Genomic DNA, 22269 nt, shown 5'->3' with positions numbered 1-22269 from the left:
TATGCCAATCAAATAAGTTTTAGGAAATGAAATAGCTATAACCTCTTGTGTGCACACAGGTAAAAATATAGATCAGTAGATGTAGAATTCTAATATATTCAGTAGAGGAGCTAATAATATTTGATAGAGCAAATTCTTAAAATTCAAGACATCTCATTTGTCCTTTAATCTAATGTCTCATAATTAGAAATTGGATCTAAAGATTGCTTCATTTATGGAATTCAAAATCAAAACAATACTTAGGTATCTGTCATTATAGCTCTCTGTTAACATCAAAAGGAGATGAATACACCAAAGCAAACATGCTCAAATAAATGAATTTATCAAATAAAAACAGAAAAACCAAAAAGAGCTACTGGGGCTCTGGTTAAAAAAAAAAAGGAAGAGAAAACACCACAGGGAGGAAATGAAGAAAAGAAGGAAGGATGGAAGGGAGAGGGGGAGGAAAAGAAGGAGAGAGGGAAGTAGGAAAGAAAAGAAAAAAACAAAGATTTGTTCCACTAATCAGGGAGTAATGAGCCAATACCCTCAAAAGGCATGAAGGCTAAACATCAATACAGCCACTCCTTTTGCAGTTTTCTTAATATTCAAGAGAGGCACCAACTGCCAAGAGAATGGCACAGCCAACAATACACTTCAACAGTCCAGAAGTCCCGCTGATCACATCCCTCTTCCCCCAAGTCTCATGGAATTAGCCACCAAAGCTAGTTGATATTACCTCCTACATAGTCTTTAAATTAATCCATTCCCTTCCCTTCCCCCACTAACATCTTAGAATATGCAATCATCTCCTCCTTCCACCACAGCCCACTAATGTCTCTGGTTTTCACTCTTCCCTGCCTTTAATCTGCTTCCTGCCTGGCAAGTAGAGACATCTATTCAACATGCAAAATTATAGGCTGAGATCCTTGCTTAAATGCTTTTAATAGGTTCCTTCATTCTTAGAATAAAGACCAACATTCTCAACATGGTCAACCAGGGTGTGACCTCCGTACACCCCTCCAGCTTCTTCTACCTTATTTTCTGTGGTTCCAGCAACAGTCCTATTTGACTTGCCATAGTCCCTTCCTACCACATGAGATTTCCTCATGTTGTTACTTGTGCCTGCAATGTTTTTTTTTTCCTCCAATGCCCACTTGCTTATTAGTTGCCAGCCATTTTTCTAGATCTCAGCACAAACATCACTTCTTCAGGGAAGCCTTTGTAATGCTCTCCCTTATCTCTACTGCATACTAGCTGGGATGTTCTCAGCACTATGTACTCCATAGTATTTCACAGTTTAGAACTGCATACATATTGTGTGGCAATTAGATTATTATTATTAATCTTTGTCACTAGACTGTAAGCTTAATGAAGAGAAAAAACAGTGTATAGTTTTTCCATAATTTTAACCTCAATGTCTAGCAAAGTTTCTGACATACAGTGAGCAAGCATTATTTCTTGAGTGAAGAATGAGGATGTCGATGGAATCATTAACTAGTGGTTAAAGCTATGATAATTTACTTATTTCCATTTACCAGAATCATTTTGATCAGAGTTTGAATGATGAAATTACATTACTTCAAATCTCATAATGAGCAAAATGAATGATCTTATCTAAACTCTCTAGCATTTGGGGGATTTCATAGATATAGCCACAGTGGAAAGATTATTAGCATCTTTCTTGAGTTATAATAGAAACTCAGAATATTGTTGCTAAATTGAGCTTTAACAATTTTCTGGTATAGTTTCTCATTATATGAGAAAGACTCTTAGGAGAGTCTCAAAAGGTCATTCAGCCTGCTGGTGATAGAGCAGGGATGAAAATAAGCTATTTAAATTCTTAGTTTAATGTTTTTCTTCTATAACTATGCTGCAATTTCTAGATTTTATGGCTTCATTTTCATATTAAAGATTTGGAAGAACTTGTAAGTACACATAAGAGAAATATCTCCAAATGGTTAATTTTGTTATATCATTTAGATTTCTGCTTAATACTTCTAAAGTATTAAGATAAATAGCAATATTTTTAGAAAAGTAAAAAACAAGCCCAACTTTGTAAGAAATGAAGCACTTTCATGCCTTATTTGCAATTTACACTGTATGCCTTAGATAGGGGTGAGAAGGAGATGGTACATGTTTCCCTGGTTTCTTAATATTCTGAAGCACAGAATTTTTCTAGTTAAATCTGGTTGTCCATAATTCAGCTCAAAAGGAAGGTAAGTGATTGGGGTAGCGACCTAGTGGATGGGAAAGCAGTACTGGTATCCAGTCAGTTACAATTGGCCATGTGATCTTGGACTGCTCACTTCGCCTCTGTAGATTTCACTTTCCCCCTCTGCACAACCAGAGAATTGGTCTAAATCATGGGCTCTGTCTATTGATGGGCTTCCAAGATCCCCCTAAGCCATTCACTGTGTATATTTCTGAGAAGAGAGTACATAGCTTCTATCAGATTGGCAGAAGAGTCTAGGACAATAAACAGGTTAATTGCCTCTGTGCTAATACCTGAGGCCCCTCCTAACTTTTGAAATGTACTAAAGCTATAATACAATTACAAATTGAGACAGAAAGTAGAAATTTGTACAAGTATTAGCACAAGTAATATGATTATTTGAAGAACATAATCCGCACAAAAGAACACTACTTTCACTAGCCATACATTTCAGTGTAGGCTGAATAACTTCCCTAGAAGTCCAGCCCAGATTTTCCATAACTAGCATCAATTGCCCAGATGATAATGATACACGTGATAAATTAAAATGTGTCACAGGTTTTTAGTCCTGCCTTTCTAATATCAATGTTTTAAAGATCCATCAAAGCAGGTCTGCTACATAGAATTGCATGGAGTGGAAATAACCCAGAGTAGTTTGCCAGCAAATAAAGCTATTTTCCTATAGTTTTCAAAATATCTATTCCAACATCACTTTGGTTATAACTTTCAGATAGTTGAATAGCCACAGTTGCTATGCTATGCATATAATTATTAGATACAGAAATAAGAATCACTTTGCCTATTTACTTATTTCTTTCCTTCTTTTCCTCCCTCATAAATATTCCTCCTTATCCACTATGTATCAGGTACTCTGACAGACACTTGTGAAATATCACCAACCAAATAAATATATTCCACCCTCATGGTGCTTATATTTTAGGAGGGGACAAAGAAAATAATAAACAACATATATAAAAAATAAGTAAGTTATTTATTTTTGTTAAAGGTGACACATGGTCTGGTATAAAAGGAAAAAATAAACAGTAGGAAGACTGGGAATACCAGAGGTGAAGAGAATGGTTCCAACCTCGAAGAGTAAAGGGTAGGCCTCACTGAGAAGGTGCCATTTAACGACAACCTGAGAAGATGAGGAAGTGAATCAAGTATATAATCTTGGGGATGAGTTTTGCAGACAGAGGGAGGAGCCAGGGCAAAGGAGTACTTGGTTTGTTTAATGAGTAGAAAGGAGGCCCTGGTGCCAGAGAAATAGCAAAAATGTCTGCCGCTGTGGTCACAAAATTTATGAAATTTCATCTTCCAGTTGACATCTCATTTTCTATCACTTACCTGTTTAAAATGAAAGTCTTAATATCTTTGGTATATTCTTACTAGAGTCTCATATTTGTCAAGAAATGCAAAGTTCTGAGAATTTTAAAATCACCCCAAAAGCACAATCTCTGGTCGATATACAATTCAAATCTCTCTGTTTCCACAAACATATTTGCAAATGAACTGCTATGCGATAAGCAAATGTGCCATTTAATAAGAGATGATGTCATGATAAAGAAATCAACTAAAAGATCTTCATTTTGAAAATCTGTCAGTTGGGCACAAAGCATTTGTTATGTTTCAACAAAGAGAGATTGCAAGACTCATAGCCAACATGAAAGCACCCATTCTTTCTGAAATGTCACAGTTCTTTTCATATTTATAACATTTGTTCATTTCATTAACTTTCTTCCAGAAAATGAAACAATCATGATTACTGTACAATTTTCATGGCATTTATCTGGGTTAATGCCTCCAAAAAGAATGCACACATAAAGGTAGACATTTTTTTTCTTTTTACAAGAGGAGGGTGAGTCAGCTCTCCCTCAAGTAAGCATCTTATTCCTTCCTTCCATGAGAAGGCACTGTGATCCTGAGACTTTGCAAATGTAACATAAAATGTATGCAACCATACCTTGCCCAATTGATCCTTTTTGCCAAAGCCAGTGGCAGCTGCGATGCTCCCTGCTCCCTCCACTGTCTTTTGTGCGACTGCTGTCACCCCTGTCACCACCGCCTCACCAACATTTGTCACTTGCTCTTTGGTCTTCTCAGCCACTGGGATAAATCCAGAACAACAAATTAAGGGGCAGTGGAACAACCAGGACTTCAATAATTTCACTTCCACTAGCTGTTAACTTCTAAAGACCTGTATTTACACACGCCATAAATAACTACAGTGTCAGAAGAAATAAAACTAAGGAAATTTTTAAGTGAATGTGGTTTAGGCAAACATTAAATCTTTGCTAAGATATGTTGCTGTAATCATGCAGATATTAAAATGTGCTTCAAGTGTAATGATCACATATTGAAAGCCTTTGAGCAATTGAGGTTTGGTTAACATTTTATTAAGGAAAGTTTATGGAAAACAATGATTAAGGTGCAGCTATTGTGGTATGAAGTAATTATTTCTTTATTTCAATTTCAATTCCAATTCTTTAATCTCACCCAGCACATCCATTTTCACCATATCTTCTGCATCACACAATACATACATGCTCATTTTCCCTCTGAAATGAACATTACAGATGACATGATACTATCTATAGAAAATAAAAAAGGCTCCACCAGAAGACTACTAGAACTGATAAAGGAATTCAGTAACGTCACAGAATACAAAACAAATCTACAGAAATCTGATACATTTCTATATACCAATAATGAAACAACAGAAAGAGAAATTGAAAAAACAATCCCATTTACAATTGTACCAAAAATACTAAGATACATAGGAAAAAACCTAACCAAAGAGGTGAAAGACCTGTATTCTGTAAACTATAAAACATTGATGAAGGAAACAAAAGACAACACAAGGAAATGGAAAGACTTTCCATGATCATGGATTGGAAGAACAGATATTGTTAAAATGTCTATACTACCCAAAGCAGTGTGATGCAATCTCTTCAAAATACTAACAGTATTTTTCACAAAAGCAGAACAAACAATTCCAAAATTTGAATAGAACCACAACAGACTTCAAATAGCTAAAGTGACCCTGAAAAAGAAAAGCAAAGCTGGAGGCATCATAATTCTAGACCTCAAGTTACATTACAAAGCTATAGTGATCAGAACAGTATGATACTAGCTCAAAAATAGACATTTAGATCAATGGAACAGAACAGAAAATTCAGGAACTATCCCACAACTATATGATCAATTAATATTTGACAAAACAGGAAAGAATATCCAGTGTAAAAATCTCTTCAACTAATGGTATTGAGAAAATGAATAGCTGCATGCAAAAGAATGAAACTGGACCACTTACACAAAAATAAAGTCAAAATGGATTAAACATCTAAATGTGAAACCTAAAACCATAAAAATCCTAGAAGAGAACACTGGCAATAACTTCTTTGACATTGGCCAGATAAACTTGTTTTCCTAGATGTCTTCTGAGGTAAGGGAAACAAAAGCAAAATTAAGCCACTGGGAGTATATCAAAATAAAAAAGCTTCTGAAAAATAAAAAATGAAGGAAACAATCACCAAAACTAAAAAGCAACCTATAGAATGGTAGAAGATATTTGCAAATGACAAGTATGATAAAGGGTTAGTATCCAAAATATATAAAGAGCTTATAGAGAACTCAACACCCAAAAACCCAAGTAGTCCAACTAAAACTTGGGCAGAAGACATGAACAGATATTTCTCCAAAGACATCCAGATGGCTGACAGACATATGAAAATATGTTCATTATCACTTACCATCAGGCAAATGTAAATCAAAACTACAACGAGATATCACCTTATACATGTCTGAATGGCTAAAATCAACAACACAAGAAACATATGTTGGTGAGTATATGGAGTAAAAGGAAAACTCATACAGTCTAGGTGGGAATACAAATTGGTGCAGCCACTGTGGAAAACAGGATGGTGATTCCTCAAAAAGTTAAAAATAGAACTACCCTATGATCCAGCAGTCACATTACTAAATATTTACTCAAAGAATACAAAAACACTCATTCAAAGGGATATATGCACCCCAGTGTTTATAGCAGCATTATGGAAGCAAACTAAGTGTCCATTAATTGATGACTGGATAAAGAAGATACAATAGATGGAATGAAATATTATTCAGACATAAAAAGAAATGAAATCTTGCCAGTTGCAACAATATGGTTGGAGCTACAGAGTACAATGCTAGGCAAAATAAGTCATACAAGACAAGCATATTATTTCACTCCTACGTGAAATTTAATAAACAAAACAAATGAGCAAAGGGAAAGAAAACAGATAGAGAAATAAAGAAACACATTCTTAATTATAGAGAATAAACTGATGGTCACCAGAGGGAATGAGGTGGAGATGGGTTAAATAGGTGACAGGGATCAAGGCGGGCACTTGTCATGGTGAGCACCAGATGATGTATGGAGTTATTGAATCACTATATTGTACACCCGAGACTAATATAATACTGTATGTTTACTAACTGGAATTAAAATAAAAACTTAAGCCCACAAAAATAATGAGCAATAGAGTAAGGTGTGGTTATGAAGAAATTTTAATCCTTTTATCAAACTTCAAGTGTCAAAAAAGTTTGTAATAAAAAGATTTATTTTCAACAATTTTAATGGTAACAAAAAACTGGACATTTAGTATGAAAATGAAGTTTGGTGAGCAAATTTACAATTTGTTTTCATAAAACAAAATACAATATGATGATTCAGTAGATTTTTTTAAAATAAGTTAAAGATTGAGAGAAGACAGTGTAAATAGTTTGTGATTAGGTTTAGAAACAAAGACTTAATTTCATATCAAAAATTCTCCAAAACCGTATCTGATATAATTGTTTTTTTTTAATCTTTGTATATTACCTCCGTGCAATTGCCAAATAAAGGAAACTCCAATAAAAATGTTTGTTTCAATGAAATGAAGAGTTCTATGAAAAAACAAAAGACAAGAGCTTCTTCTCTTTTATTAATCTCAAAGTCAATAGGGAAAAAAAATCTCTCCATCTAAAAATTGTAACACTTATAAAGTCTACATCTTGTGTCTCTTATCTCCATTTACGTAATGTTTGCCTTCTTTTTGCCTCACAAACTTTTTATTTTCTGCTTTTTCACCAGATATCAAGAATTTGGGGTTTTAACTGACATTTTTCCTCAGGCCCTCTCCTAAGAAAATGGAGACATTTTTGTGGGGTGGGAAGTTATGTTTTGTGCTTGTTTACATCCTCTCCAGGTACGTCCCATCCCAAGGGATTCGACGAGTTACACTGTCGGCTGTTAAGGTGGTAGTTGTGATATGCTAGTCACATGATTGTTATACAGACTTAATGTCACCCATTGGAGGAGGCCAACGACTGAACAATGTGGACAAAGCAATTGGGTTTTGAATAGCAGGTCATGGAAGTAAGGTAGTCTGTAAGGACAGATGCTTACTCTTCAGTTCTAGGTAGCATGGAAAAACTGAATTGAGCCGGGAGTATAAAACCAGGAAGAGTCCCTAGAAGATGTTACTTGATATTTGCCCTTTGCCACTTCTAGGGATATCGTTGATGCCTCTTAACAAGCAATGGCTATTCCCAATGCAAAGTTCAATTTAAATGTCAGTGAGAAGCTATACTGGAGATTTCATGTTTTTAAACATTTCCAGAATGTTGATCCTTTAAAAATAGTGAATTTTGGGCTTTAACTTGTCATTTCATTTTTTTTCCAAGGACATGAATAGAAAATTTTGCTTGAAAAATGAACACTTTCTTGTTACAGTATCTCAAAGACAAGAATAAATTATGATCTTTTTACAGACTCGTATTTTTTCTGCCAGCCATGAGAGGTTATTTTCACAATATCTAGACTCGGCTTTGTATATATATACACATTACTTTTAGTGCACATAAACTTCACAATAAAATGCACTCTGTACTTTATTATAATTGACCAGGTTTTATCACTGTAAGAATAAGTAAATTAGTTCCATTACAAAATGACAAGAGTGTAAATGTAGCAATAATAGACACATTTTAAAAGATTTCATTGGACTTGATTTATCTAGTGGATTATCCACTGACCTTGAGCCCCAAATCCCCTTTAAGAACTTTTACATTGTTTCTCTCTTTGTTGATATGCCAAACAAAAGGGTGACAAAACAAAAGGAAAGGAGTCACATTCAAATTAGTAATTTTTCATCTAATAAATAATATTCATTTTTAAGGGAAAAGACCTCACAACCAGGATCAAAATGGATACTTCCTTCCAACTAACTGATAGTATAATATTTAATGTTTTCCCCCAAATGTTCCTAGCTTTCCCAATTTCTTTCATACAGCTTCATCTGGCCAGAACCTTTGATCCTTCTCAGATATCTCCTGTCTATTTACTCAGGAAATTCAAGCTGCTGTTAAAATCCACCTCAGATATCTAATTCCACGTTAAAAACCTTACCCCCAATAGGTATCCTGTTCCTCCTCCTGTGATCTCCTAATATTTTAGATATATCTCTGCTATTGAACTTTGTGCCAGAATTATTCACTTCCCATTATGTCTATCCACCTCCACCAGTCTATCTGGAGTTCTTTAAAATCAAAGATCCTGTTACTTTTCTTCATATTATTTTCACAGCAGGTACTCAATAAATGATTTTGAATGCATTAAGAGAAATTTTGTGTATTCTGTAATTTATTCATTAACTTTGATAATTAGATTTAAGTCAAAAATAAAATTTCAGAAAGGAAATGTGGCACCAACTTTTTGAATAGATATAGTAAATCCAAACTTTGTTTTTAAACATAATTAAAAAGTTAGGAATAGTAGCTTTGAAGAGTACAAATCATATATTTGAGGAAATAAATTTATGTCATAAAACATTTTAATTTGGAAATTTAAATTAAAGCATGTTGAAATTGGTTGTGTTCATTAACATGTAATAAACTTCTGTTTCTAAGAATCAAAACCTTCAGAAAATCTCCAATAATTGGAATTTCTTTATACCATACTTCCATGAGGGAAAAAGTAAGGTTTTATTAACATTCATATTATTTTTATGTTTGTTTATTAAGTTTGAGAGAGAGAGAGACAGAGACAGAGACAGAGAGAGCAGGTGGGGGAAGGGAAGAGAGAGAGAGGCAGAGAGAGAATCTCAAGCTGATTCCACACTATTAGCACAGAGCTGGATGCGGGGCTGGATCTCACTCACAAAGTGTGAGATCTGACCTGAGCAGAAATCAAGAGTCGGACGCTTAACCAACTAAGCCACCCAGGTGCCCTAATAACATTTATTTTTTTAAGGACCTTCAAAGATATGTCATTCAGTAAGTCCAGATTAAATACATGCTTATATTTTTCTATAAAATTATGTATTCAGTTGGCAACTACAACATTAATGAACTGTTATAAAAAAGCTAGGGTTTAAGGTAGCAATTTTTAGATTTTGTTTTTGTGAGATTATCTAACCAGGGGAATTCATTTTTCTTGAAATTTTTTTTAGGTAGAAAACTCCTGGTCTAAGTAAGTTTATTGAAGTTGATATTCCTGCAAAAATAAGTAATGGGATGAATCTTAAGGAAACTTTTCCTTTCACATCAGCTGATAATGTTATATACTATATAATAGATTTTGCACTTATATTATGTAGCCATAATAAATATTTTAGACCAAGTATAATATCTAATTCTTCTCCTTAACCATTGAGGTAATTGTCTTATTTATCCTTATACTTGGAATTTGGATTTTATATTAAATAATCTGATTCATAACCTGATATGTGAGAAGGATGGTATTTATTACAGATTTATCCGAATGCATTTCTCCTGGTCAGACTACCTATGACATTTTTTTAATATTTTACTATTGCCAGGGCAGTTGATTAGTACAATGGTTATAAATATCACCCATATCAAAATTATCATGGCCTTGCTGCTTAGCAGCATTTTCCATAGTTTTGTGTGGAACACTGGTTTCATTCAATTATAGTAACAATTTAAATAAGGTCACATTCATTTGAGAAGCCCTAGATTAAACTAAATTATGAAAACATCTTTCCTATGTGTCATCTCAGATTCCTCAGTATGTCAAAGACATGATACAAAAACTTCTCAATATTATAAAATCAGAGAATCATAAGGTAGCAGGCTACTGCTCTTCAGAAACAAAATGTTGCCTTATTGTACAAACTTCAGTAACACACACACACACACACACACACACACACACACACCCATTTACTATCTGTCATTCTGGAGAAGATAAAAGTGCTGACTTTGTTAACAGTTGTCCCTGCAGCCCATCTCCATTGTCTCCATTAGATGATTTTATATTAGCTGTATTCTTTCATTTTACCACAGACTCCAAATTTGGCTACCTGCTTATCTGCTTTCTAAACCACAGGGATTCTTCAACTATCAATTGGAACACCACTAATCTAGCTATGCCATTCAAATAGTACAGTCTCCAACTGTCTGCTATCCAGGTCATTTTTTTTTTTAATTTCTGAGAGAGAGAGATAGACAGAGAGAGCAGGGGAGGGTCAGAAAGAGGGGGAGACACAGAATCCAAAGCTTCCAAATATGATGCGGGGCTCGAACCCACAAACCTTGAGATTATGACCTGAGATGAAGCTGGACATTTAACCAACTGAGCCACCCAGGCACCGCTATCCAGGTCATATTAAAATCATGCTTAATAACATCATATTTATGGAAAGGTCCCTACAAGTCAATACAGTTTATTTACTTGCCTAGTTCTTGGCATTACATATTGATTGAATTGCCAACACAGCAAATACAAACAGCATATTTTTTTTTAATGTTTTATTTATTTCTGAGAGAGAGACACACACACACAGCATGAGCAGGGAAGGGTCAGAGAGGGAGGGTGACACAGAATCTGAAGCAGGCTCCAGGCTCAGAGCTTTCAGCACAGAGCCCCACATGGGGCTCGAACCCACGAACTGAGAGATCATGACCTGAGTCGAAGTCGGATGTTCAATCGACTGAGCCACCCAGGCGCCCCAAACAGCATACTTTAATTTACCTTCTAGCAGAAACAGTTTCAAAGCATTCTGTTTTAATCTTGCATCCTCACTTATTTATCAAAAGTATGTATAAAGTAGTCATATGAAATATTTTTCTCCACTATCTGTAAAATGTTCAAGATAGACTCATTATAAAGTGAGGATAAATAACACTTACATAATACACACTACTTGTCTTCATTACTCTAGGAGTTTATATACATTAATTCTCTTTATTATTTTATAGATGAGGAAACTAAATCACAAAAAAGTTATGATTCCTGCAGAAAATCACACAACTCACAAACAATAAGTAGAAATTTAAACCATGGAAGTCTGGCTCCAGAATTATGGTATCAACCACAGTACTGTATTAATACTCTCACTTGATTTTCCCCATTTCCATTTTATAATTCAGTAATGGGAACATGGTATCTTTCTGAGACACTATTACACTTACTGCTCTCTGGTCGTATGAATTGTATTTCTGATTTATATACCCTGTTTTACTGCATTTGCCAGGCAGCCTGGAATACATACAACATGAAACTGAATCACAGCAAGTCTGTGGGCTCTTACGATTATTAAACTTCAGTTCTCCTTTCATTTTTTTCTATTTCTATCCCTATCAGACTCCTCCTTCTCATCATTACCACCAACATTTTCATCAGTTTTGATATTAAGTTATTACAATTTTCTTATAGACCTATTCAGATTCTTGATGAAATTATGCCAAATAGAGACAAAAACAATAAATACTTCACCGATCATTCCAAGGGTGTTTCCAAAAACGCTTTCTGAATCATCAAGGAAATATTATACTGAGTATAGTTTAATGTCAGAATGTTTTATTATACTCTAAACAGAAAATTTTACATTAATCCTTTGAAAAATGGCAATTCCTATACATAATTTATGGTAGCCATTTGCCAAAGTGTTATGTTGGTCAGAATATTCAAATGCTATTACTACCATAAATTAAACCTATCTGGTCAATTCGGAGCCATCATTCTTGACAGTGAAATATATTGCATTTTATTTATTTATAATAAATATTAACCTACTTAAAAATACGTAATAAAGAATTAAGGTTAAACAAAGCTGTTGTTCCCTTAGAATGCTTCTCTATGATCACAGTGGTTGTTTACAATTACATTCTGAATGATTGATGCTTACCAGTTTCCACATCATTCTTGAATATAAGCCCCATGGAGCTTACCTGTTGTCACACCATGAACCACTCCTTCCTTGGTTTTGGAGCCTATAAAAACAAATTTTAAAATATAAATAAGTCTTAAATTGTCCTTATATTGCTGATTAGCTAGCTTTAAATAAAACTAATGAAAATTCTCAATCTTCAGAAGCTCATATAGAAAGATATCCGTAGGTGTAAAAAAAAACCCACCTAAAACAAGGAAATACGGTAATCACACAACAAATAGAAAGAAGCAATGCTAGAAGGAGGTTCTCTCTCATTAAAATATTAACCCACAATTAAAACTTTGTTTTTAAGTTTTTATCTCAATTCCCGTTTGTTAACATACAGTGTTATATTACTTTCAGGTGTACAATATAGTGATTCAACAATTCCATACATAGCTTGGTGTTCACTAAATGTTTGCTGAATATTTTTATGAAAATATACAATAAAGGCATTAAGTGAAATTTGGATGCATCATATTTAAACTTAGATTTTACTAAACAGTCAAGAAAAGTATCACATTTAATAAAACCATTTCAAAATAGTTAAGAAGTTTCAATTTGAATATATTGAAGGACTTCCAATAAAGATAAAACATAAAATAAACTATAGCATTGTAGGTAAGAATGTAGTTTTTCCCCAGAAATAAACCCAGACTTACATGGTCAACTAAACTATGAAAAAGAAGGCAAGAAAATACAATGGGAAAAGATAGTCTCTTCAATAAATGGTGATGAGAAAACTGGACAGCTACGTGCAAAAGAGTAAAACCAAACCACTTTCTTACACCATATGCAAAAATCAACTCAAAATGGGCTTCAATCTTAGCAACATATTTATGCATATGTCTTCTGACGTAGTTAACAAAAGGAAAAACAAATGATGGAGAATACACCAAAATAAAAAGCTTTTGGCATAGCAAAGGAAGCCATCAGCAAAATGAAAAGAGAACCTACTGAATGGGAGAGGATTTCCCATAGGATATATTTGATAATGGACTAATATCTAAAACATATGAAGAACTTTTACACCTCAACACCAAAAACAACAAATAATCCAATTTAAAAATGGATAGAGGGGGGCGCCTGGGTGGCTCAGTCGCTTAAGTGTCCGACTTCGGCTCAGGTCATGATCTCATGGTTGGTGGGTTCGAGCCCCACATCAGGCACTGTGCTGACAGCTAGCATAGAGCCTGGAGTCTGCTTCAGATTCTGTGTCTCCCCCTCTCGCTGGCCCTCCCCTACGCACACTGTCTCTCTCAGAAATAAAATATTTTTAAAAAATTGATAGAGGGCCTGAATAGACATTTTTCCAAAGACATACTGATGCCTAACAGACACATCAAAAAATGCTCAACATCACCAATCATCGCATAAGTACAAATCAAAACCACAGTGAAATATCACCTCACACTGGTCAGAATGGTGAGTATCAAAAAGAAAGAAATGTTGGCAAAGATGTGAAGAAAAAGGAATCCTTGGGCCACTATTGGTGGGAATGTAAATTGGTGTAACCTCTTTGGAAAACAGTATGGAAGTTCTTCAAAAACTTAAAAATGGAAATACCATATGACTCAGTAATCCCACTACTGAATATTAACCTGAAGAAAATGAAAGCATTAATTCAAAAAGACATATGCATCCCTATGTTTATTGTAGCATTATTTTAATAGCCAAGATATGAAGGCAACCTAAGTGTCCACAGATAGATGAATGGATAAAGAAAATACAATGTGTATATATATATATATACATACACACACACAATGGAATACTACTCAGCCATAAAAAAGAATGAGATCTTGCTATTTGGAACAACATGGATGGACAATAGAGGATATTATATTAAGTGAAATAAGTCAGATGGAGAAAGACAAGTACCATATAATTGCACCTATGGAATCTAAACAACAAAACAAACAAACAAACAAACAGAAACAGACTCATAAATACAGAGAACTGGTGAATGCCAGAGGGAAGGTGGGTGGGAGATGAGTGAAGTAGGTGAAAAGGATTAAGTACAACCTCTTCCAGTTATAAAATAAATAAGCCACAGAGATGAAAAGTACCACATGGAGAATATACTCAACTTTACTGCAATAATATTGTATGGCAACAGATGGCTGTACTCACTGCAGTGAGCACTGACTAATGTATAGAATTGTCAAATCACTATTACAACTGAGACTAATGTACCATTGGATGTTAACATATTTAAATAATAAAAATAAATTAAATTAAATTTTTAAATGTGTGCTCTGGATTTAGATTTCTTGCATTACAATCTTTATCATAATAATCAAATATATATCATTTGGCAAACATGAAAATAAAGGAAATATACATATAAAGTTCTTAAAACTATGTTTGATACATAGCAAATAGTAAGAAATCACTATTATTATTTTCATATAATATTTGTAAAGGGATTTTCAGGTGAAATATAGGACAAATCATTAATAAAAAATTCATATAAATGAAATTGTGCAGTTATTAAATATATAAAAGGATACAACATAATATTTTACATATATATCATAGGATGTGTCAATGTGTTCGTGTGTTTACATGTGCATATTTTAGTGTCAGTGTTCACTTTGCACAGAACTGTGGGATTGTAAGGTGAGCATACACGAGCTGAGGTGAAGCTGTAGAGAGTGGTCTTAAATATCAATGAAGGAAATGACAATTAATTGGTAGTAAACAGTACATTTGTTCCATGACCTTTAAATGTTTTTTTCAAAACATTAAAAATTCTCTTACTCATTTATAAATTTGTAGGTTAGTGAAAAACTAGTCAAATCTTTATATTGTAATACTATAGTTTAAGACATTGAGAATTAAACTGTTTCATTTCTTTGTAAAAACACTTATCAAAAGGAGTTTAAACAGTGCTGCTGTCTTCTCATTGTATAACTTTCTATATGGAGTGAGCATCTTTCCTAAGTCTTAGAGAATTGTCATCCACCTTTGTAAGTTTGGATCAGTTTCCAAAATGTTATCCTTTTAACATCATGCTCTCTCTCACTGATAGTTCCTCTAATGTGGGTTACTTCTGCAGGAGCATTTCCTCTGGAACATCTCCAACTTATTCATGGCAATTTCTTCCATTTATTCAATCAGTTTGAGTAAGTTCCACTATCTATTGAGTCTCCTGAACAGTAGCCGTGTCACTATTCCCAAAGTTAGCTATTTGTTGTGTGATTAAAATATTGTTTTCTTCAAATTTTACATCCAGCAATTTTCACTTTATTTCTTTGCTGCATTTCAATATTTTGTGGCCAATTTCTTTTTTTCAACTATGCGTGTTTGTAAAATATCACATGGGTCTATCACTGGGAGAACCAATACAGCTAGTGGCTTTGCCAATTGTGTGAACCAAATAGCAGATGTACAATGACCAGTCGCTAAAAAACTTTGAAAAGAGTGATGTAACTTGATTATGGATTATAATGATTCTCTGTTATTTATTATAGCAGTCTGTGGGCTGAAAGGCTAGGAGCAAAGTTTGTACTTTATGTAATCATAGTTTATGTACTGTGGTAACAGAAATTCCACCTGTGTTGTGAGGGACTAGTATTATTCAACTAACTGTGGTATCTGAAATTTCTTGTATCCTGGAACTATACAAGGTGAGAACACCTTTTATTTAGGAGAATACTTCTTATTACTACTCACTCCTTGTACCCTATATTTTTAAAAACAACTATTTGAAATAAATTAACAGTTGGTCTGTAGTCTTTCCTTTCTGCCTGAGTAATAGCTGAGAATTTGACCTTGGGATAAATCATGGAATGTATTCTGATTCAAAGATAAATGAGAGTCTTAATGAAGTTGCTTCACATCAAACTTATCACCTGTTGTTTGCTGTCAATTCTTTGTTAGTATGTGTAATTAATAACTAACATTTCATGGATGAGTAATCGTCATTGAAAATCTATAGCTACAAAGTAGATACCAAGTAGCTACGTGACTAGTAACTTGAAGAGAGGCCAGTGCTGATGGCTTCCATGGGATGAGGTAACCACAGCTATCCCATCTTATCTCTCATGACTTCACAAGGTACAGCATAAAGAAGGTTGAAAGTAACGCCTAGGAGTTGCAAGAACTCAACTATACTGCTATTGTGCATGTTATGTTGACTTTGTCAATTTGATGCAGCTGGAGCATATTGTGTTTTGAGAGTTTGATATTAATCCATGCTCCTGACCACTGCTGCTTGCTGAGCAAAATGGCTTTGGGAGAGTTGTGAAGATAATTATTTTGCCTTTACAGTTATAATACTTGGCATTACATGAAGAAAATGAATTTTGTTTTTGCTCTTCAATTTGACTCCGCATTTATAATTTCTGACCCATTTGATTGAGATAAATGTTATTTATTGAATTGAACTATATTGATTGAATGTTTGTATACAAATATATCACAAGTGAAGAAAAATCATAAAATAGTACTGACTCTTATGGTTGTTCCTCACTTAGTTAAAAGGTAGTTCCTCACTTAGTTAAAATATATAATAAAAATATATTATGAAGGAATAAGAGTACTTTCATCCTCAGGCTTAAGAGAACTGTGTGCTAACCATCTTCAGCCATACTGAAATTGAAAACTTTCTCTAGTCACTTCCAGTATTTCACTCTAGCTATTGATGAGTTTTGTAATGAAGAATGAAAAGATAAAAAGAAAATATGTTGGCAAAGCAAGTATTCTGTTGAACACCTTGTTTGATAATAATAACCATGGCTCCTATATAAAAGTGTGCTTTACAAAAATCCTCAACAAAATATTAACAAATCAAATCTAGCAATGTGTAATAAGAATTATACTTCACAACCAAGTGGAATTCACACCAGGTACACAAGGTTGGTTCAATATTCAAAAATTAATTAAAGCAATCCATCACATTAACAGGGTAAAAAAAGATAAATTACATGATCATATCAATAGGTGCAGAAAAAGCATTTGACAAAATGCAACATCTATTTATGATAAAAACTTTTGATAAATTAGGAATACTGGGGAACATCCTCAACTTGATAAAGATTTATAAAAAATCTACAGATAACATGATATTTCATAACAAGAAACTAGAGCTTCCTACTAAGATCAGGAACAAGAGAAGCATCATACTGGAAATCCTAGCTAGTGTAACAAGACACAAGAAGGAAATAAGAGGTATACAAATTGGGAATGAAGAAATAAAACTGTCTTCATTCACAGATGACATGATTGTCTATGTAGGAAATCCTAACAAATCAATCATGGCCAAAAAAACCCTAAGTGATTATTGTTAAGACTGCAAGATACAAGGTTAATAAAAAAAGTCAACCACTTTCCTATATACCAGCAATGAACAATTAAAATTGAAAATTAAAAACACAATACAATTATATTAGCACCCAAAAACCCCTGAAATAATTAGGTAGACATTTTAACAGAATATATACAAGATTTGTATGAGGAAAACTACAAATGAACAAAATCAGAGGACTCAATAAAAGGAAGTATATTCCATGTTCATGGATAGGAATACTCAATACTGTCAAGATCTCAATTCTTCTTAACTTGATCTATAGTCCAATACAATCTTAGTTCTTCAAACTTGATGTATAGTTCAGTGCAATCTTAATCAAAATATCACCAAGTGTTTTTAATAGATATCAACAAATAGATTCTCAAGTTTATGTGGAGAGACAAAAGGCCCAGAATAGCCAAGATAATATTGAAGTCAAATAATAAAATCATAGGTCTGACACTACTTGCCTTCAAGCTACAGTAATCAAGACAGTGTTATAACAGCAAGAGAATAGACAAATATATCAATGGACCAGAATAGAGAGCCTGTAAATACAACCACATAAATATAGGCAACTGATTTTTGACAAAGGAACAAAACCAATACAATAAAGCAAAGACAGTCTTTTTAACAAATGGTGCTGGAACAACTGAACATCCACATGCATAAGAAGGAGGAGGAGGAGGAAGAGGAGGAGAAAAAAAGGAAAAGGAAAAGAATTAGGAGAAGGAAGAGGAGGAGGGGGGAAAGGGAAGACAGGAGTCTAGACACCAACTTTACACTCTTCACAAAAAAAATTTAATGCAATAAAGGTCATAGACCTAAATGTAAAACAAAACCATAAAACTCCTAGAAATAACATAGGAGTAAACCTACATGACCTTGGGTATTCCAATGACTTGTAGATAAAAGACCAAAATCACAAGCCATGAAATAAGGAATCAATAAGCTGAACTTCCTTAAAAACTAAAAATTTCAGCTCCATGAAAGAGTCAAGAGTGAGGAAAGCTATAGACCAAGAGAAAATATCTGCAGAAGATACGTCTGAAAAGGAACTACAATCCAATAGAGGATTCTTAAAACTCAGTAAGAAAACAAACAACCAGATTAAAAACTAGACCAAAGATCTTAACAGATACCTTCCCAAAGAATATGTATAGATGACAAATAAGCTTATAAAAAGATGATCCACATCATTTATCATCTGGGAAATGTAAACTAAAACTATCAGACATGACTACATACCTCTTAGACTGGTCAAAATCTAGAAGACTGAAACATGAGATGCTGACAAGGATGTGGAGCAACAAGAACTGTTATTTAGTATTGGTGGGATGCAAAATGATCCAGCCACTTTGGAAGGCAATTTGTTACTTCCTTAAAAAACTAAACATACCCTTATCATATGATCCATCAATAGTGATCCTTCGTGCTTACCCATAGGAATTGAAAACTTACGTGCACTCAAGCCCACACATGGATGTTTATAGCAGGTTTATTCATAATTGCCAAAACTTGGAAGGAACCAAGATGTCCCTCAGTAGGTGAACAGATGAAGTGTGATACATCCAGACAGTGGGATTAATATTTAATGCTAAAAGGAAATAAGCTTTCAAGCCATGAAAATGCATGGAAGAACTTTAAATGCATATTACTAAGAAAAAGAACCCAATCTTAACAGTCTCCGTACCAGCTATACGACATTCTGGATATGATAAAATTGTGGAGACAGTAAAAATATCAGTGGTTACCTGGGGTTGGTAGAAGGAGATGACTAAATGATATACAATCAATTTTTAAGACACCCAAAATATCTAGATGATACTACAATACTGGGTATACTTTATTATGCATTTGTCCAAACCCGGAGACTGTACAACACGAGGAGGGAATCTTTAAATAAACTATAGGTTTGGGGTGATCATGATGTGTCAGTGTAGTTCATTAATTTTAATAAATGTACCACTCTGGTGGGGGATGTTGACCATGGGAGAGGCTATGCATGTGTAGGGGCAAAGGGTACATGAGAAACCTCTGCTATTTGCCTCTCAATCTTGCTATGAATCTACACCACTACAAAAAAAAGTCTATTTTTTAAGTGTACTTTATCACTCATGTGTTTTATTTTATTATGACATTCTCACAAAAACTCTGCAAGGTAGTTGCATTTACCTAAATCATATTGTTACAAATGAAGAAAGTAAAGCTCATAGATGTTAAGTAAGTTTTATAGTCTTCTCAAGGCAGTAAACAACATAGCCCAGACCAGATGTGAGGTTTGTCTGACACCAAGTCTATGTTTTCTCTACTTTTCCAGGAGTCAGCAAACTATATAGTCTATGGGTCAAATCAACTCACCACCTGTTTAAATAGTAAGATTTTACTGGAACACAGATAATTATTGTCTATGGATGCTTTCATACCACAACAGCAGAGTTGATTAATTCACACAGAAATCTTATGGCCTAAAATAGTTACTATCTAGCACTTTACAGGAAAAGTTTCCCAACCCCTGACCTATATACTGTGTCTTCTTATGGTCAATTTTCATCCTAAATCCTGTTTTTGAGTTCAAATTTTAATTATACTTCAGGACACAACCAACATACAATTTATAGAATGTACTATGTATTAAATATCATGATAAATACTGAAGATGATTTAAAAATACATGTGACATATAAATTAATTATAATTTCATATTATAGTGTCAGAGTAAATAACAGAATTAATCTCTAAAAAATAAAATCATTTTATTTGCGCAAACTCATGGTTGACAATGAAAATAAAGTTTTCCAGGTGATAAAGCTTGCTTATTACCTCGAAGAGAGCAATGTATTAAATAAATATTCAACAGTTCCTGAACTCACTACAAACTAATGAAGTAAATACTAGCTTTGTAAAAAAATATTTTAAAAAAAGTTACTAAGTTATAAAGTAACTGAAATCGAAGTAGTTGCAAGGGTACACTTGGACAACTTGGAAAATTGAAGACAAGTAGAAGGATATCGGTTATTTGCACATCACTGATTCAGTATTCCAAATTCCATCTAAAAAGATCTAATTCACACTTCACCAAAACACGTGAAATTAAGTCATCATTTTTTTCTCTTGTAACACTCTTTAGTTCAATGAATTTCTGAAAATATGTCTTAAGATAGAAGAAGAATTTAACTGAAGATTTGTAGTAAACTCAAGCTAATATTGAGTCTATGGGCAGTGAGAAAAAAATAGTATGAGAAGATTCATAAAAAGTATAAAAAGGTTCATAACTCTTCTTCAGTGCATCCATGTTGGAGAGGAGATAGCTGTCTTTCACCCACAGACATAGGCATAGCGCCCTATGCCCCCCAGTACATTACCCTCCACCTTACTGCATACCCTGTGCTACAGCCTCTACAGCTGCCACCAGAGACTGGAAGGGCTCAGGGGAGCAGAAGAGTAAGAGGAGAGGCAGGACGGGCAGAAGGTGACTGTGTGCCTGTGTGTCTGTGTCCCTGTGGATGAGTGTTTTTCTATGTATGTGTCTATTCCTTTCCCAAAAAATCTGAAGGGATTTGTAAAATAACACCCAAACAAACACAGTTCAAGATAAGAAAAAGAGTGTCAGGATCTACATGAATACTACAAAGTGGTGATTTGGAACGTAAAAATGATAAGCATCCATCTCATTATTTAGTATGTGTGTCATTTGATAAATGTATTGTATAAATGTCTCTGAGATACTAGCAGTAGCCTTCAAGCACATTTTTTTGGGCAATTAATCTTCAGTTTACCAAGTAGTCACAAGGAGTAACGATACCAAAGACTTTTCTGTCTTTTCTATTTTTAGGGCCACAGTAGGTCTCTTTTTACATATTCCAGGGCCATATCAAAAAGTCTTATTTTCAAATATGAATACACTAAAATTTGCCTATATTACTCATGATGATAAAAAATCAAAGGCCCATGAATGATTTTGGTTCTTAAAAATATTCTTAATTATTTCTGAGACTGAGTTTTACAAACTTTTTCTGAAATATAATCACATATACAAAAGCATTCATACCAAAAAATGAAATCATCAGAAAAAACAAGTTATCCTCACTTTTTTAATTAGCTCTAAACATACACATTTATCTACTCACACAGTTCCCTGACTCAGTTTATCCTTTCGACAAGTGATGATGCAAAAATGAATCAAGCAAGAAGTACCAGCCTTTAGAGCATCGATCATCCTAATCCACCAGTCATAAATAAATATCAAGATGACATTTGGGGGTTACCTACCTACATAGAGAACACCCTCTTTTGTCTTTCCTGCCGCTTCTGCCACACCCTGTTTGGTTTTTTCAGCTGCAGCCACGACTCCCTCCTTGGCCTTTGAAAGTCCTTTCATGAATACATCCATGGCTAATGAATTCCTTTACACCACACTGGAGAACACAAGATATAATTTCAGTGAGAACTTGTGGGTAGAATAAAATAAAATTAGAACCACCCAAGGTAAAAACCACAGAAAGATCAGTATCACTCCCAAAAGTGTGTGAGACACTTTTAAGTATACTCTTATTTCAACCACTGGGGGTGGGGGGGCGGGG

At 34.1% G+C, this 22269-nt stretch overlaps 1 protein-coding gene across 4 annotated transcripts in view; it reads right to left on the bottom strand.

Moving 5' to 3' along the window:
* The window catches only part of SNCA (synuclein alpha), a 155484-nt gene that overhangs the window by 130605 nt on the left and 2610 nt on the right, over positions 1-22269 (bottom strand). For all 4 annotated transcript variants that reach the window (XM_077765104.1, XM_077765101.1, XM_077765102.1 and 1 more), the window contains exons 2-4: positions 21959-22104; positions 12413-12454; positions 4158-4300 (exon numbers count right to left, since the gene is read on the bottom strand). In XM_077765104.1, coding sequence (XP_077621230.1) covers positions 4158-4300; positions 12413-12454; positions 21959-22079 — 306 coding nt within the window. In that variant the 5' untranslated portion in view covers positions 22080-22104. The remainder of the gene's footprint in view (positions 1-4157; positions 4301-12412; positions 12455-21958; positions 22105-22269) is intronic.

Source organism: Crocuta crocuta, unplaced genomic scaffold, assembly GCF_008692635.1.
Source record: "Crocuta crocuta isolate KB4526 unplaced genomic scaffold, BGI_CrCroc_1.0 scaffold134, whole genome shotgun sequence".
NCBI classification, from domain to species: domain Eukaryota; kingdom Metazoa; phylum Chordata; class Mammalia; order Carnivora; family Hyaenidae; genus Crocuta; species Crocuta crocuta.
The sequence above is the reverse complement of the archived record's forward strand: the minus strand, read 5'-3'. Positions and strand labels throughout refer to the sequence as shown.